This window comes from Prionailurus viverrinus, chromosome C1 (genome assembly GCF_022837055.1).
Source record: "Prionailurus viverrinus isolate Anna chromosome C1, UM_Priviv_1.0, whole genome shotgun sequence".
Classification (NCBI taxonomy): Eukaryota; Metazoa; Chordata; class Mammalia; order Carnivora; family Felidae; genus Prionailurus; species Prionailurus viverrinus.
Genome location: NC_062568.1, coordinates 206,873,697 through 206,889,150, shown reverse-complemented (window position 1 = coordinate 206,889,150; position 15,454 = coordinate 206,873,697). Strand labels below are relative to the sequence as shown.

General features: G+C 62.8%; 1 protein-coding gene across 5 annotated transcripts in view; it reads right to left on the bottom strand.

Moving 5' to 3' along the window:
• CASZ1 (castor zinc finger 1) overlaps nt 1-15,454 on the bottom strand; it is a 153,501-nt gene that overhangs the window by 15,432 nt on the left and 122,615 nt on the right. For all 5 annotated transcript variants that reach the window (XM_047871293.1, XM_047871292.1, XM_047871291.1 and 2 more), the window contains 6 exons: nt 8,797-9,273; nt 4,887-5,721; nt 3,838-3,906; nt 2,107-2,197; nt 1,184-1,348; nt 69-241 (listed from right to left, as the gene is read on the bottom strand). In XM_047871293.1, the coding sequence (XP_047727249.1) occupies nt 69-241; nt 1,184-1,348; nt 2,107-2,197; nt 3,838-3,906; nt 4,887-5,721; nt 8,797-9,273 (1,810 nt within the window). The remainder of the gene's footprint in view (nt 1-68; nt 242-1,183; nt 1,349-2,106; nt 2,198-3,837; nt 3,907-4,886; nt 5,722-8,796; nt 9,274-15,454) is intronic.

Genomic DNA, 15,454 nt, shown 5'->3' with positions numbered 1-15,454 from the left:
GGGCCCCCTTCCCCGCCTCCCCGCCCTCCCCCAGGCCAAGCAGCCGCCCTGGTGGGCTCCCCGTTCACCTGCAGTGGAAATGCGTGGTCTTCTGCCCGTAGAACTGGCAGTCGGCCGTGCCGCAGTCCTCGGTGGCTCGGAAGCGCTGGAAGCCATCGTTGATGAGCTGGGTGTTCTTCTTGTGGAAGTTCTCGTGGGTCATCACATCTGACGTGCTCGTATACACCTTGTTACAGCCCACCTGCAGGGGCAGAATGGCCGTCAGGGGGACCGAGGCCAGGCACCCCCGGGCCAAGGTCAGAGCCGCGGTTCTGCTGGCCACAGACCCCCCTGCTCAGGGGAGCTTCGGCCCCTGTAAACATCCAGCTGGGCTGTGGAGAGCCTGTGAAGATCCCCCCGGGCCCCCCTGCAGGCCTGGGCTGTGCTGAGGGCTGGGCTGTCTGCACGGACTCCGGGCACCTCCCGGCACAGCCAGGTGTGGGAGTCCCGTTCCGCCGAGGGGCGTTTGGGGTCCTAATCCGTGGCTCTGTCTCGAAAGCCCCTGGCAGTGGGCAGGGCTGGGCCTGGGGGCCCGGCAGTCACCTTCGGCCCAGGGACTCGTTCAGTGGACACTTCCTGGCACAGGGCCCTCCCCACCCCACCCTAGCTGGGCCAAGGCAGGCAGCGTTGCCATATTGAGTAAAAACCCGTGGAATCTGAGCACTCTTGAAGGCTGGGCCGTGCCAGTGTCTGCACCATCTCAGGGCCCGGAGAGAGAGCCCCCCTCTCCTCCTGGCCCAGGTTGTTCCACGGAGCCCATAACAACCCCCTGACAAATGCCGGGGGAGGCGCAGCGGCTGCTATTTGCAACCCCGAGTCGCTCCCCCTGGACCTGACACCTTGAAAAAGCCCAGACTCGGCGTGGCGTTAAAGCAGAGAATTAAACAAAAACCTCCTCAGGAACCATTTGCAACGCTCCCCTTGGTGTTAAAGCCTGAGAAATGCTGGTCTGTATAAACAGCTCCCTGAATTTCACCCGCACCAAGTATGGCCATGGGGACGGCCCCGCCCTGGCCCTGCCAGACACCGCCCGGGCCCGCGCCCCCAGGACTCCCTGCGCTCGCCCGCTGCCCCCCGCAGCCCCCCCCCCCCCCCGCTGCCCCCGAGCCAGGCCCCGGCCCCTGGGCGGCCCTGCCCCTGGCACCTGCATGCAGTGGTAGTGGGTGCTCTTCCCGTTGAGGTGGCAGCCGTGGTAATAGACGCTGCAGTCGTCCAGCGGGCTGAAGCGCATGAAGCCATGCTGCAGGGAGTTGTCGCGTTTCTTGTGCATGTTGTAGTGCCGGATCACATCCTGCTTGCTCGTGAACCTCTGCAGGAGAGCACGAGTTGGCGGGGGACTGGGCCAGCCCCTCGCCCAGAGCACTGCACCCCCCGCCCCCCCCCCCCCGCCCACTTGGCTCTCCCTGGACATAATCCTGCCTGGGGTTGAGGCAGCCGGGTGGCGCCCAGGCCAGCACAGGGGACCACAGACAGAGCGATTCCAAGTCCCAGAGCCACCTCCCGCCGGGCTCCCAGCGCTCACGCCCGGGAGCAGAGGAGATGAATCTGGCCGGGCCCTTAAGGCAGCGGCTCTGACAGGGGACAGCTCATTCCGCCCGGTGTCACCTATGGGCTGTGCCGCCAGCTTGGGCTCCCTGACGAGCAAGAGGGGACAGCCCTGGGCACACTGGCTGCGTCTCCCTCTTGTTCACCTGCTCTGCATTTATCACAGGTGGCTTTGCCCATAAGTGACGATCTCTCTGCCCCTCAGCGTTATCATCTACTAGCCGGGGCAGGAGGACACCGAGAAGAGTCAGACAAGGTGCCGAGGCCCTGCGGCGGGGGTGGGGGGTGGGGGGTGGGGGGTGGGGCTCCCAGGGAAGGGAGCTTGAATGATCATCCCAGGGAAGCAGGTGGCTCCAGACCCTATCAAATGCCTGTTAGGCTAATAGTTTTCTGGGTTCCCTGTCTGCGTGAGTTAAGCTCAGGCGGCCTCGGCAGAACTGAACACCCCCGTCCCACTTCCGAGAGGCTCCCCCACCGATGGGCCAGCCTGCAGGGGCGGGGCTGGTGCCCATAAGGCCCTACCTGGTAGTTGCACTCCGGGTCAAGGCAGTGGTAGTGCTCACGGTACTGGTAGGCGCAGTGGATATGGCCACAGTGCTGACTGCCGGAGAACCTGCAGAGAGCAAGGGTGGGCTCAGCCCTCTCTGGGCAGCAGCCCCAGGGACGACTCTTCCCTCCCTTCCCAGGGAGGACTCTGCTGCCAGAGCAGCAGAGAAAATATGTGCCCATACCCTGGGGAAGCGCTGCTGGGGTTCAGGGGCCCTGAGCCCTTTGTAGGGGTATGGGGGGCAGAGGTGGCCTGTGGGGGTGAAGTGGCAGAGGCCAGGGTGAGTGATCAGGCCTGTTGGGAATCCTAGGACCACTGAACTGCAGACCTGTCCTGCCTGCCTCGGGAATGAGGACGCAGTGAGGCACACAGGCCTGGCACCAAGGTGGGGAGGAAGAAGCTGGGGCGGGACCGACGGCAGAGCAGAGACAGGGAGGAGGCCTGGGATGGGATGGGATGAGGCGGTGAGGGCAGGAGCCCCCAGGGTGACTGCCTTTCCTGCAGGTGCCGCCCGCCGGCCCCGCACCCAGAGTGAAGCCAGGTGCTGGAGACACTGGCTGGGCCAGCCCAGGGCCCCGCTGCTGAGAGGTGTTAAAGCCTCTCTCTGTCCTGGGCTTTCCTGACACTTGAAACAGCCCAGGGTTATGAATTTTTAAAGCACAGCATCTGTTCGGCTTCCTGCGGCAGGGAGTGAGCTCTCCAGCCAAGTCCGCAGTCGGGAGCCCCATGCTGCCCGGCCACTGCCCGCCTCCCAGAAACCCCGACCTTCTCCAGGCCCCAGTGCCACTGGGCTGTGGTTCTCAGGCTCGGCGATGGCCACCCTGGGGAGGCGGCTCTGGGGAGAGCCTGCCAGGACAACTGGGGAGGAGGCTGGCCTCAGACTGTGGGACATGCGTGCATACACACACACACACACACACACACACACACACAGAGACAGAGACAGAGACAGAGGGAGAGACCCCTTTGTAAAGGGAGAACCACTTGCAAATAAATATTTAAGCTGAAGCTGCCAAAAAGGCCATCTGCTGAGGCACTAATAATAATGATAATAATAATAATAATAAAGAGATTGGAACAAAGCTGAAAAGACAGAGAGGGACAGGAAGAACCTAGAAGATCAGCAGAAAGACACAGGCTGGGGCACAGCTCCCTCCTTGGGCTGCCCCATCGGGTGTTGGCAGCAAGGGGCCGGATTTGGGGGCCTCCATCGAGGCGAAGGTTCTTTACCCACCCATCGTGTGGCCTTAAAAGTGTAAGAGGCCAGGTCTGCGGTCAGGAGGTAAGGGTCAAGGCCCGGCCCAGGGAGCACACTGAGGCCATGTCAGGGAGGATAATTGCGCACACCTCCTCTCATCCCCAGCGGCTCCACATTGGCCTGAATCCCACCCCAGACTCTGTGTGAGCCGTGGCAGGAGCTCGGTGCTCACCTGTGGCCAGGCCCCGCCATCAGGCCCCTTTGGGCACCCTGGCCCTGCCTAGGATACAAGCTGCTTCAGGGCGTGTGGCCCAGGTCACATCAAGGGGCAGGGGCTGAGATGGGACGCAGTCCCTCCGGGGAATTTGAGGGCATGGGCGCATAGAGGTAGGGAAGCAGTAGGCACTCGGGCACTAGCGGTCAGATGGGCCTGTGGTCCCAGGGTCCCCAGGCATTCCTGGCCCCATCCCACCACCTCTCCAGGGCAGTCTCCTCCCCAGGGGCCTACCTGGCAATATATTTCTGGTAAATGTTTACATCTTCGGTGACAGCTGGTTTATCTGTGGGCAATCCGTTCCTGGCGAGAGACACACAGGGCACAGCCGATTAGCCGACAGGGGTAACTTCACACCCCAGAAGTGTCTAGGGGGCAGCTCCCTGTCCTGGGGCCCTGGCCCTTCCCTCTCTTGCTCTGTTGTGCTCTGAGGCCCTCAAGGTGGGACTGGAAAGCCCTTTGGCGGAACCTTGGCACAGGTTCAATTAGCCCAACTCCGGCAAGGGCCGGGCCATGCCAAGCTGGCACGGGCCTAGCTAGGAAGCCTTGGAAGCTGGGGCCTGGCTCCCGTTGCATACCGGGAGTCAGCAGGATGCTGGGAAGACCACTGGGGAAGGGGCAAGAGAAGGTGGGGTCATTTGATCAGAAAAGCCCCCCTCCCAGGCCAGTGGGCAGCTCCCTAGATCTGCTCCAGGTTTTTGGCTCTGCCTCAAGGGTGAAGGGAGTGTGGGAACCCCACATAATTGATCCACAGATAATTTGACCGTTGCCTGGGGGTTAGCGATGAGTGTGCCCCCAGACTCCTGCCTTCTCTTGCTGCCTTCCCCACGGCCCAGGCCCTGAACCTGGGAGCCACGGTGGCCAGCTTGGAGCCCAGAGCCCTAACCCCAGACTAGGGCTTTCCCAGCCAACCCCAAGGCTGCATTTGAGGCACAGAAAGCCTGTCACTGGCAAATGGGGGTTACAGCAGTCCCTGGTACGCGTGTTAGCAGATGAGTACATGCACGGGAATACCTGACGTGTGACGCGCGTATGCACACTGCAAGATGTGTCGCGTGCTGGGCGTGGGTGGTTACGCAGGCCGTGTGTGTGTGTGTGTGTGTGTGTGTGTGTGTGTGCACACGCAGGCATGCGCATGTGCAGAAGCATGTGAGAGCCAGTGCGTGTATTAAGCTGGCCGCATGGTGGACGTGTACAAGTACAAGTGGACGCGTCCACGAGCGTGGGCTTCAGGGGCAGAGAAGTGGCTACTCTAGTCCCGAGTTCAGGATGGGCGTCCTTACTTGACAGTGGAGACGGTCCCCGTGGTGATGGAGTCTGTTTTGGAGAAGGTCGACTTCAGGTACTCGGGAGTGTGGAAGGGCAGGGAGGCAGATGGCTCGGGCCCTGGCCCAGGGGCGCTGGGAGCACTGGGCACGCTGGGGAGGGGTGCGGGAGCCAGGCTGGGGGTGGGCGGAACCTTGGCGGGGCCCGGCTTCTGGATGGCCCGGACGTCGTACTTGGAGGGGCGCCCCACCTTGCCCGTCTTGAAGGCAATGGCCCCGCCCATGTCGGGGCTGCCCTCCCCGGGTTTGAAGAGGTGCAGGTACTTGACGTTCTCCAGGTCGTACTTGGATGGCTTCTTGTAGGTGCTCCCGTTCTGGGGCCGCAGGTTCTCGCCCGTCTTCAGTTTCTGGATGAAGAAGTCATACTTGGAGGTGCGGGCCACCAGGCCCTGCATGGGAACGCTGCTGTGTGAAGGCAGGGGCAGGATGGTGGCCTTGGTCTCCAGGTGCGCCGTGCTGCTGGGCAGCCGCAGGCCGGGCAGGGGCCCCACCACGTCCTTGCCCGCCCGCTCCTCGGCTTTGGTGCTGTGGGCCGGCCAGGAGAGCTGCTCGCCGGCCTTGAGCTTGCGGATGTACTCCTCGTATTTGGAGAAGCGCGCCCGCTTGCTGAGGGCATCCTCGGAGGCGGGCAGCATGGAGGAGGTGGCCACCTCGGGGGTGGAGCCTGCGTGCAGCTTCTCGAAGCTGATCTTCCTGGCCAGCTCGTCCCTCGTGTTCTGGTCATCGTAGCCAAACATGCCGAGGAACTCGGTCATAGTGGAAGCCGCGTAGTCCCGGAGTGAGGAGGCCTCTCCTGCAGCAGTGGGGAGAGGCGGGTCACCTCTGGGAGGGAGCAGGGTAGCCAAGGGACAGGGGGCACCCCCTCCCCGTGAGCCCCCACCCACAGAGGGAGGAGGCTGGCATGGGGAGGGGGCGGAGCACGACATGATCTATGGACATTTGGCTCACTTGTTAGGTTTTACGACTCTTAAATTAATTTGTTTAAAAAAAAAGTAATTAATACCGGGGTAAAATAAAACGAGTTCATCAATGCCAGGAAAATCAATTTCCTAAATGTTCTGGCCGATGGCTTTTCAGTACATTAAACAAAGTTTCATAAATGTCTCCTCTCTCTCGCCTTGGCCTAATATGAAAGAGAAGTCACTTTACTGGAAGTAAGGCCAGATCCCAACCTGCCTCCCAAGGGTGGGGTGACACGGGGGCTGGGGACAGGTAAGGATGTGGGCCGGCAACTGGGCAGTCAGGAGGGACCCCAGGGGCTGAGGGTTGGGGGTGGGCCTGGCTGAGCCTGTCTGGAGGACTCTCCCTGACCCCCACAAGCAGACACACAGGCCCTCATCCCTGGGAGGTAGAGGGCTTACCCCAGGCCTCACCAGGAGCTGGCCCCCCCCGGCTCCACCGGCCCCCCCACATACTGAGGGCCCCAGACCACAAGGCTGAGGGGGCAGGGGCCTTGCCAAAGCATTTGTTCGGACTCACTCGAGGCCCCTTGCCCCAGCCAAGAATTATGACGTGAGGAGTCCTACGAACCTCCCCGTCATCCTCATCCCCACTCATAAAGGTGGCCACCCTGAGGAGAGTCTGCCTGGGAGGCTGGCCCTACTGGCCCCAGGCAGGGGACCGAGGACAGCCTGTGTACAGGCTCTACCTGTGTCCACTCTGGGGCACACAGAGATCCCGGAGCGGCCTCCCCACAGGGACGTGAGCAAACACGTACACACACGCATACACGCACATCCCCTAGCTACCTTCCCAGCCCCACAAACACACACACGTGGACACGAACCACCCAAACCCTACACCCATCTCCCCAGGATGAGCCTCAGGATGGCGGAGGCAAGATGATCCCATCCTGCCTGGGGTTCTTCTCTGGAGCCCCACGCCCTTGCACACATGACCTTCGCCACAGCAGATGTGTGACCCCCCCAGCACACACAGGCTTACTCATTCTCGTGCAGAATGCTCACGAAACACCTACTATGGGCTCCGGCCTGGATCAGGGGTGGGCGCACATAGGAGGGTGAGACCCACATGGGCCCCAGGGACACACATGTTTTCTCCATTCCTGTCTGAGCCAGCAAAGTCGGGCACGTTCACTCAGAGCAGCAGGGCCCCAGGCTGGGAGTCCTAACAGCACAGCCAGGGGGAAGGCATGGCTGAAGAAGGGGTGGGAGGCCCAGGACCCCAGCAGGGTGGCAGATGAGGGTCGCCTCCCAACCCTCATTGCAACCTATCGGGTCTGTGTAGGAAGAGGACAGTCACGGGTGGCACCTGGAACCCCAGGTGGGCAGAGTGACCCCGGGAGCCAACAGATGGCTGTTCCCTGGGACGGGGTGGCCGGTGGGCCACTGTCCTGACCTCAAGCTACATGGGGTTGGGGGCCCAGCCTGGGAGGAGGGGGCTCTGGCTGCTAGATTCAGTGGCTCAGGGACCAGGGAAAGGGGCTAAAAATAGCAGGAGGCAGCTGAGCCCTCACTATATATGGCAGAGAGACAGAAGGCTTTGAAGGGCAGGCAGCTTAGAGGAGGGAGGGGGCTGGGTGGGGGTCTGAGGCAGCCCAGAGGCCTGCATTCCTGAGCCCCCAGGCCCAGAGAAGGTGGTCTGAGCCTGGCGGTGGCTAGGGCTCCAGCTGGTTTCCTCTGGTGCCCAGGGCTGAGCAGGCTGCCCCAGGTGTCAGACGGGGCGATGCCCAGGTCACGAGGCCACTGGCAGTCCCGGTCCTGCCTCCTACTGTCCCAGCTCTCCATTTGGGGTGAGAGAAGGCAGGGGTCAGGGCAGGGCTGGGCCTGGGGGGTGGGGCGGGCCCCTGATGGGACAGCGGCCCTTGTCCCCGTCCCTCCCTCTCCTCTGGCTCAGCACAATCACCTTGTGTCTGGGAACGGCAAGGGCTTTTCCTATCAGAGGAAACTGAAGGTCACACTTTTCCTCATTGATCTTGCAATGTTTGTTAATTACTCTGTCACTGATGTGGCGAAGGATAATTAAACAGCTCTGTTTATATCTTATATGCATAATTATGTGGCTGCGCAGGGCTCCCCGCGCAGGGAGGAGATGCGCCCCTCGCTGCAGGGGGAAGGGGATAGGGGAGCAGGCAGGGGAGGCTCGGGGCACCGGGCACAGGCCTGAGAAGGAGGCTAGGAGCTGGGGAAAAGGCCCCGCACCCAGGGTTCCATCCTAGCCACGGTGACCCCCTTCCACCCCAAACCGCAGGCCCTCCCTCCCTGGAGTGTGAGAAGCTCGGGGCTGCTGTGAGTCATAAGGACAAGGAGACAGCAGAAAAGCCAGGCCTCAGCCACCTCGTGGGAAAGAGGTCAGCCAGAGGAGCGCGTCCGGGGCAGGTGGCTGTAACGGGATCTGCGGGCCGGGCTGAGCCATCCTGAGGCCCCGTGCCTCCCCCCTGAGAGGTCCTGCCTAGCAGAGCCGGTGTCCCTGGGAAGGAGAAGGATTCCGGGAAGGGGCAGGGGAGGAGGCTGCCAGAACAGGTCTATCCCGGAGCTCTGCTCCTACGGCTCTAGGGCTGACCCTGCAGGCTCCTGTGATGCAGGGGTGGAGACACAGTCCCACGGTCTGTCGTGGGGCCCCCGTCCGCACAGCCATCCCTCACCTCCTCAGGCCCCCCATGCTCGCAGCCGCCCCCAGCCCGGCTCACACCTGGAGCGCTTCCCTCCCACCCTGGGCAAGTCTTCCCTGTTCGCGCCAGTACCTCGGCCCCAGGCCTCGCGGGGCTGGATGAGGTGCCGGGACACGGAGCACGAGTGGGGGAAGCGGGCAGGCTCTGCGGACCCCCTACTCCTTCCCTGCTGCCCGCCCCCCCACGGGCTATGCCATCTGTCCGTGCGGCTGTCTGTCCGGGGCTTCGGGCACCTACCGGAAGCCTGCTTGGTACTGGGGCCGCTGTCGTCCTTGGAGGCCGCCCCGTCAGACTCCTTCTCCTCCGCGACGCCGCCGCCATCCCTGGGGGGCTCTTCGCCGTGGTCCTCCTCGTCGCTGCAGCCCTGGGGCTGCACCATGTAGACGCCCTCGGGCGGCAGTTCCAGGCCCTCGCGGCCGATCCGCCCCAGGCTGGGCGCGGGCGCGGGCTCCTCGCTGTACTCGCCGTTGACCCACTTCTCGATCACCGCCCGCCTCTTGTCTTCCTCGCTGCGGACGCCCCGGGCCACGCCGGCCTCTCGGCACGGCGGCCGCAGCGGGCTGCCCTCGGGCTGGGGGCCCGCCTCTGCCCCCTTCTCCACCACCACCTGGCGGCTCAGCTTGGCGCAGATGGCGTTGAGCTTCAGGCCGCCTTTGCGCTTGGCCGCCATCGCGGGCTTGCCTGCGGGCGGGTCGGTGCACCGGGTGCCTTCAGCTGCAGGGGTGGAGGGAGAGGTCAGAGGGTGCAGCCACCACCTTGGCGGCCCCCCCCCCCGCCCCCACTAGGCCCTAGGTTTTCCAGATCCCACCTTCTTCACGCTGCCCCTGGCTGGGGGCAGCGGTGGGGGAGGGGGGAGGATGTCTGCGCCCCTCACCAGACTGTGAGCTCCAGCGGCCCAGCTCGCCCAGCGCCCCATCCCTAGAGCCTGGCACCGAGGCCGTCGTGCACTGGGTGGTTCGGGACGGTTTGGAAATGAACAGATGAACGAACGAATGAACGAACGACTCCTCAAACACGAGGGGCAGGCTTCTCAGCACCTGGTTCCCGGAAGCATTCCCTACACTTGCTTGGCCCTAAATTCCTCTTCTGAGAGGCGGGCACTCAAGGCGGGCGCTCAAGGCGGGTGCTCAAGGCGGGCACACACTGAGGCCCGCCGTGGTCTGCCCCATGGGGAGGAGACCACCCAGAGCCAGGGACCGGCCCGAGCCAACCTCTTGCCCTACTGTCCCGGCCACTGGTGGCTGGGACCCTTCCCCCTCTGAGTGTCTCGTCCCTGGCAACTCCCCTGCCAGACTTGGTCCCTGGACCCCACCGGACTCCTACTTCTGCTCACTGGAGAGCTGTGGCATCTCTTCCTGTTCTCCCGGCCGCCGAGGGCCCTCTGAAGGCCTCCGCTTTTCCTCGCTCTCCTTGCTTTCACAGACCCTCTTTTGTCTTCTCTGGCCATTTCCTTTCCTCAAGCCTCAATCAGGGCCACTCAAGGGCAGAAATGCTCACAGTGTTTCCAAGAACCGCTCATCCTTGTCCGAGGATCCCACTCTGCCCTCTCTGCCACAGCCACAGCTCCTTCCCTCGGAGGCCTGGCTGACTCCAGAAAGCCCACTTCCCAGCCCCGAGAAGCCACAGCTGGAACAGGCTGGGCTTTCTCAGACCCCCAACGGAAGGCCCAGAAGCTGCAGTTGCTGCTCCTGAACGACACGGCACCCGACAGAAACTCTTTAATGCGGCTGCCGGGGTCTCGCCACCTCCCTCACGGCTGCTGAGCGGGGGCGCCCAGGGGTCCAGGGTCGGGAGCACACGGCGGGTCCGCTCACCACACAGCCTGGGACCTGCCACCAAGGCCAAGGGTGGACACACATACACATTTTGTGTATATGTCTGCCTGTCCTCCACCTTTCCATCTGTCCGTTTAGTTGGCTCCTGTCGTGTGCCAGACCCTGCGGTGGGGATGGCAGACGGCCTCAGCCGATTTGAGCACAGGGGGCCCCGCTGGAGCCTCTCAGTGGCAGGGCTCCCTCGTGTGTCCCCCAGCAGAGGAATGGGTGTGTCTGAGTCTCCACCCACATTGGTCAAAAAGCCAAGTGAGGGCAGGGGCTCGGCTTCCAGGGCCGTGGGCAGAAGGGGCTTCCCTAGAATAGATCAACACCCTGCGGGCCCCCACACACGAAAGCCCACCAACAGGCATGCTCACACAGGACGGCCACCCCTGCCTGCCTGGGGACCCTGTCCCGCAAGGAGACTTGGCTCGTACAGACGGGTGGTTGTACAATGCCCAGCGGCCCCAGACCTGCCTCGAAACCAGCTGCCAGTGTGTATGGCCTCACCTGGCCCAGGGACCCACCGGCCCCAGCCCAGTCCAGCCAGCCGACTGCCCCAGAAGGGTCTGCTTGGCTCACACCAGTCGGCCCAGTCTTGGGGCCCTGGCTCTGCCGGGCCCCACCCCTGCCCAGGCCATGGGCCTACTCTGCCCAAGTTCATCCGCATCTCCAAGTCTGTGCCGCCCACACCCAGGTCTCCAAGTGCTGACGTGGGTTCTCCAAAGTTCAATGATGGTTCCCCTAGTCACAGCATCCCACCCAACCTCTGGGCCAGCTGCCAGGCTGCACGACACCAGGCTTGCTCCAGCAGACCTACAGGGAGCAGGCCTCACCTGGCCCCCTTGGTCCCCTGCCCTGGTGGGGACGGGAAGGGGAGAGTGGGGGAGCCTGCTCTATTTTTACCAGGAGGTAAGCAGCCAAGTGTGTAAGGGAGACAGCAAATGGATCTATAAATATTTATCCCAAGGAAGAGGGAAGCAGAAACTCCCAGGGCTGCACTTGCTGCTGGTGACACCCCCTCCCTGGGCTCCCACCCATCCTGGAGCCTCGAGGCACTTGGGCCCACCCAGGCCAGCCCACCCCCTCCTGCTCTCCGGCGTGTGCCCGGCTCGGTCCCTCCTGGGCCCCCACCAGCTGTGATGCAGCTGTGCACCCAGGGCCTACCCCCCGCCCACAGGCCCCTCTGCTCCGCCTACACCCCCCACACCTGCCCTCCAGCTGCCGCTCTGCCCCAGCCCACCTGCCTTCCAGATGTTGCCCTCCCTCTGACTCTACTGCCGATCCCAGGGGTAGAGGTGGAGAAGGCGTGTGGGCCTGGGGTGCAGGGCAGGAGGCAGAGGCTAGGGCAGCGGGTGGGGAGTATGAAGGAGCCAAGGTCCGAGCTGCTCGCCCATCCGCCTTCCGGCCCACTCCGTGGGGTCCTCCTCCCCTCCCCCTCCATCAGGGCGCTGGGACATACAGACTACCCCCCTCGTGGTCTGACCCCAGGCTCCTGTCCATGTAAACATTCCCCCGACTTTCTTCCCTAAAATATAAACGCCGTGGCCGGGCCTCAATGGGAGGAAGCCATCCGTCCCCGGCCCTGTCACTGCCCCTTTCATCTCCTTCCCGCCACCAGCCTGCCCGCTGCTCTATTTACACTGGACACTTCCTCTGGGAACAATACTGCCCAGGAGGCAGGCTTGGGCCAGGGGGTGGGAAGGCGAGGGGAGTCCTGCACTGCTTACCCAGGGCCGGGCTCCAGAAAGGAGGCAAGGGGCGGGGCAGCGGAGGTGAGCCCCAGTCAGGCTGGGGGAAACAGGGGAAACTGAGGAAAGGAGCGACTGGTACCCGCACGTGCGCAGCCGGCCCAAGGGCTCTCCTAGCTTCTAGTCTCTGGCCCCGGCGCCTCCGCATCAGTGGGGCGAGCCCCAGGAGGTGGCACAGCACGAGGGCATAGCCTGGCTCTCCCGCTTGTTGGTGAAAGGGCCCCAGGCAGGCTCCCGCCCTGGGAAAGGGCCACAGGACTGTAAGGTGAGAGGGTTCTGGCAAGCAAGGACCTGGAAGAAGGCAGCTGAGCCCTGAGAGGGACAAGCAAGCAGGTGTGGCGCACCTCTAGGCACAAGATCCCAAGACCAGGAAACTTCACCGGGGCCAGAAGAAAGAGGGGACGCCAGAGAGGCTGGGGGGCTGGGCTGGGCTGGGGGCAGGCTGTCCACTCAGCAACAAACGACCCCTTCCCAGGTCTTCCGACCTCCTCTCCCAGGGCTCCAAACTCAACCAGCCCCCTGCAAGCAGTTCTCCTGTGTAAGCTGAACAGATCCTGCTCAGGGTGGAGGAAAGGAGGGGCAAAAACCAGACCATGCACATCTCCAGGTACGGTCTCCTGATGCCTCGTGATGACCCCGTGAAGCAGGCACTGTCATCATCCCATTTGATAGAAGAGGCAGCTGATCCTGGAGCCATGAAGACACCCAGAGCCCAGGCTCACAAGGGGCCCGGGCTCTGCCAGGAGCTGGGCAGCCACCGTGTCCCCAGTTGAGGCTTCTGGGTGGGCCCTAGGAAGTCCCAGGCCTCTCTTCCCATCTCCTCCTCACTCCCTCTCCTGGTTCCCATAACACGGAGCCCCCTAAAGTGTTAACTGCGATGGGTAAAATGGTGCAGCAGATTGCTACAATAAATAATTTACTGATATTTATAAATATTCAAATCAGCCAGCTTCAGAAATCAAATGAAGGGAGGGCCTCGGGAGAAGGGCCCGTTATGGCAGGAACCTCATCACTCCCTCCAAAGGCTGGGGAAGGCCAGGGCTCCTGCCAGTTACGGGGGAGACAGGGGGGCTCCTACCACTGCACCTGGGCCCCCTGTCCCTGATCTCTGGGGATGAAGGGGTTGGGGGTGGCTGGAATGGCTCCACCTCCTTGCCAGGTTGAGGCCAGACCCTCCCCTGCCCCGGGCAGCCTGTGTCAAGGGGTCGAGAGGCTCCAGTGCCCAGTGCCCACTGCCTGGGGCTCGAAGTTGCTTGTTCTGTCCTGGGTGGGGGGGGCAGTCCCTGGGGGCTGGGCAGGCCTGGCAGCAGCCCCCCCCCCCCCCCCCCACTTGTGAGTAATGTGTTTCGGGGCCGGGCGGCCTGTCAGCTACCAGGCTCCGGGTGCTTTATGGGCTCTGCCTGGTGGCTCTGAACTCCCTGGTAGGAAATAAAGTTCTCCCTGTGCGTCCCTTCTAAACATTTCACTCAGTGGAAACGGTGTTTAAGAAAAATGAGGACATATTTCTTCCTAAGGATGCAGTGTCCCCTTTGGGCAGCCTAATGCCCGCTGTATATCAGGAGGTGGGGAGGCAGGGGCTAGGCACCGGTCCCCTGGGGTAGGGATGCTCCGGGGCCCCCCTGCCTGCTGCCGGGCAGCTCAGGGGCCACAGACACTGCCAGGCCACTGGTGGCCGCCCTGTGGCACGGCCCAGAGTGACAGGGCGGCTGGCACCCTCTGAACACCTCCCCTGTACCAGAGACCGTGCTGAACACTTCCTGACGTCAACTTCAGTGACCGCCCCCCCCGCCCCAACATCTCCATGAGGCTGTTGACCTGTCCCCATTTCCAGATGAGGAAGCAGAGAGAGCCTGGTGAGATTGCTAACTGCCCACGGTCACTCAGTGTCAGTGCTGGAATCGGACTCCCATGGGGCTCGGACGCCCAAGGCCACGGTCTAACACCCCACACGCCCCCCTCCCCGCTCCCCAGCCTCCCAATTGGGGGGGGTGGCAATGTCGGAGCTTCCACGCTGCCATCCCTAAGAACTTGAACTTGACAGGCCCCAGTTTTCAAGTGATGCGTCTATGTTCATTCAAGACACCCTCTGAGCTCCTTCTAACAGGACAGGCCCCGGGCTCAATCCTGAGGACAGCATGAGAGCAAGACAGACTGTCCTGGTTCCTGCCACCACGGGCAGCTCAATTGAGACAAGGGGACAGATGTTCGAGCCGCCATAAGCGCAATCACTGCGGTGAAAAGTCCAGGTGCCACAGGAACAGCGAGTCTGGGAAGCAAGGAAGGGTCCCTAGAGACACGTGCTCCCCCCCCAAGCTCCCCGACCATCCTTCCCACCTCTCTCCTCACCTCCCCCACCAGCCAATTTCTGTGTTAACTCCCCTATCTCCTCCAGCTGTGACCCCCTACCCCAGCCAAGACCTGTCCCATAGGAAAAGGTGTCCTCCTCTCTTGGGCCTGAGCCCTCCCCTCCTAGCTCAGAACAGAAGGGCCGCCCAGCTCGTGCAGGTAGGAGAGCGGTCACTGCTCCCCGGGACTCTCAGCCAGGCCCCCTGGTCCCCAACAGCCCTAAGACGGGAAGTGGGGGGGCCAGGCTGCTGGGCCCTACTTGCCCCCCTTTGTTTATTTATTTATTATGATTTTTTAGTCCAGTTAAAAGGTTTACTATCCAGACGCGTCTAAGTGGCCTCACTTAGCGTAAGTAACTCTATAAATCAGGGGAACTGTTAACATCCACCGCACAGGCTGGCTATCAATCTCCCCCAGGTCACAGCCAAACAGGAAGGGGAGAAAAAAAGAGTTACCACCCAGGGGAGATTTAAAACACACACATACGGCACACACACAGACCGTGCACGCGCGCGCACACTCGGGCGTCTCCGTGTTTGTACAATCATATTATAATTCACACGTGCACATGCAGAACGGCCCGGAAACTGGCAACGCCGAGCGTGGTCACGGTAACACAGCACCAGCAGGGTTCCCGCGGCCGAAAGGGAGTCGGAGCTTGAGGGAGGGGAGCCTCCAAAGGGCCCCCAGGGCCGGGCTCTCGTGCCTGAGCTGCCCTGGCCAGCCAAGTGGCTCTCGAGGGCTGTGGAGCGTCTCTGCTTGGTCCCCTCCCCTCTCTGTGGCCCCTGCCACTGCAAACCCAAAGGGCCGAGCTTTCCCCTTTTGTGTGCCCAAGGTGAGCCCTCGGCAGGGAGGTGGAGCCAGAGGAAAGAGGCAGGGAGGCTGTGGGCTGCAGGCCCCCACAGCGGGGCATGCTGCGGTCCCTAGGTATTCACCAGCCGTGCCCGAGGCCGGGCACACCCCAGACGCAACACGCGGCTCAAG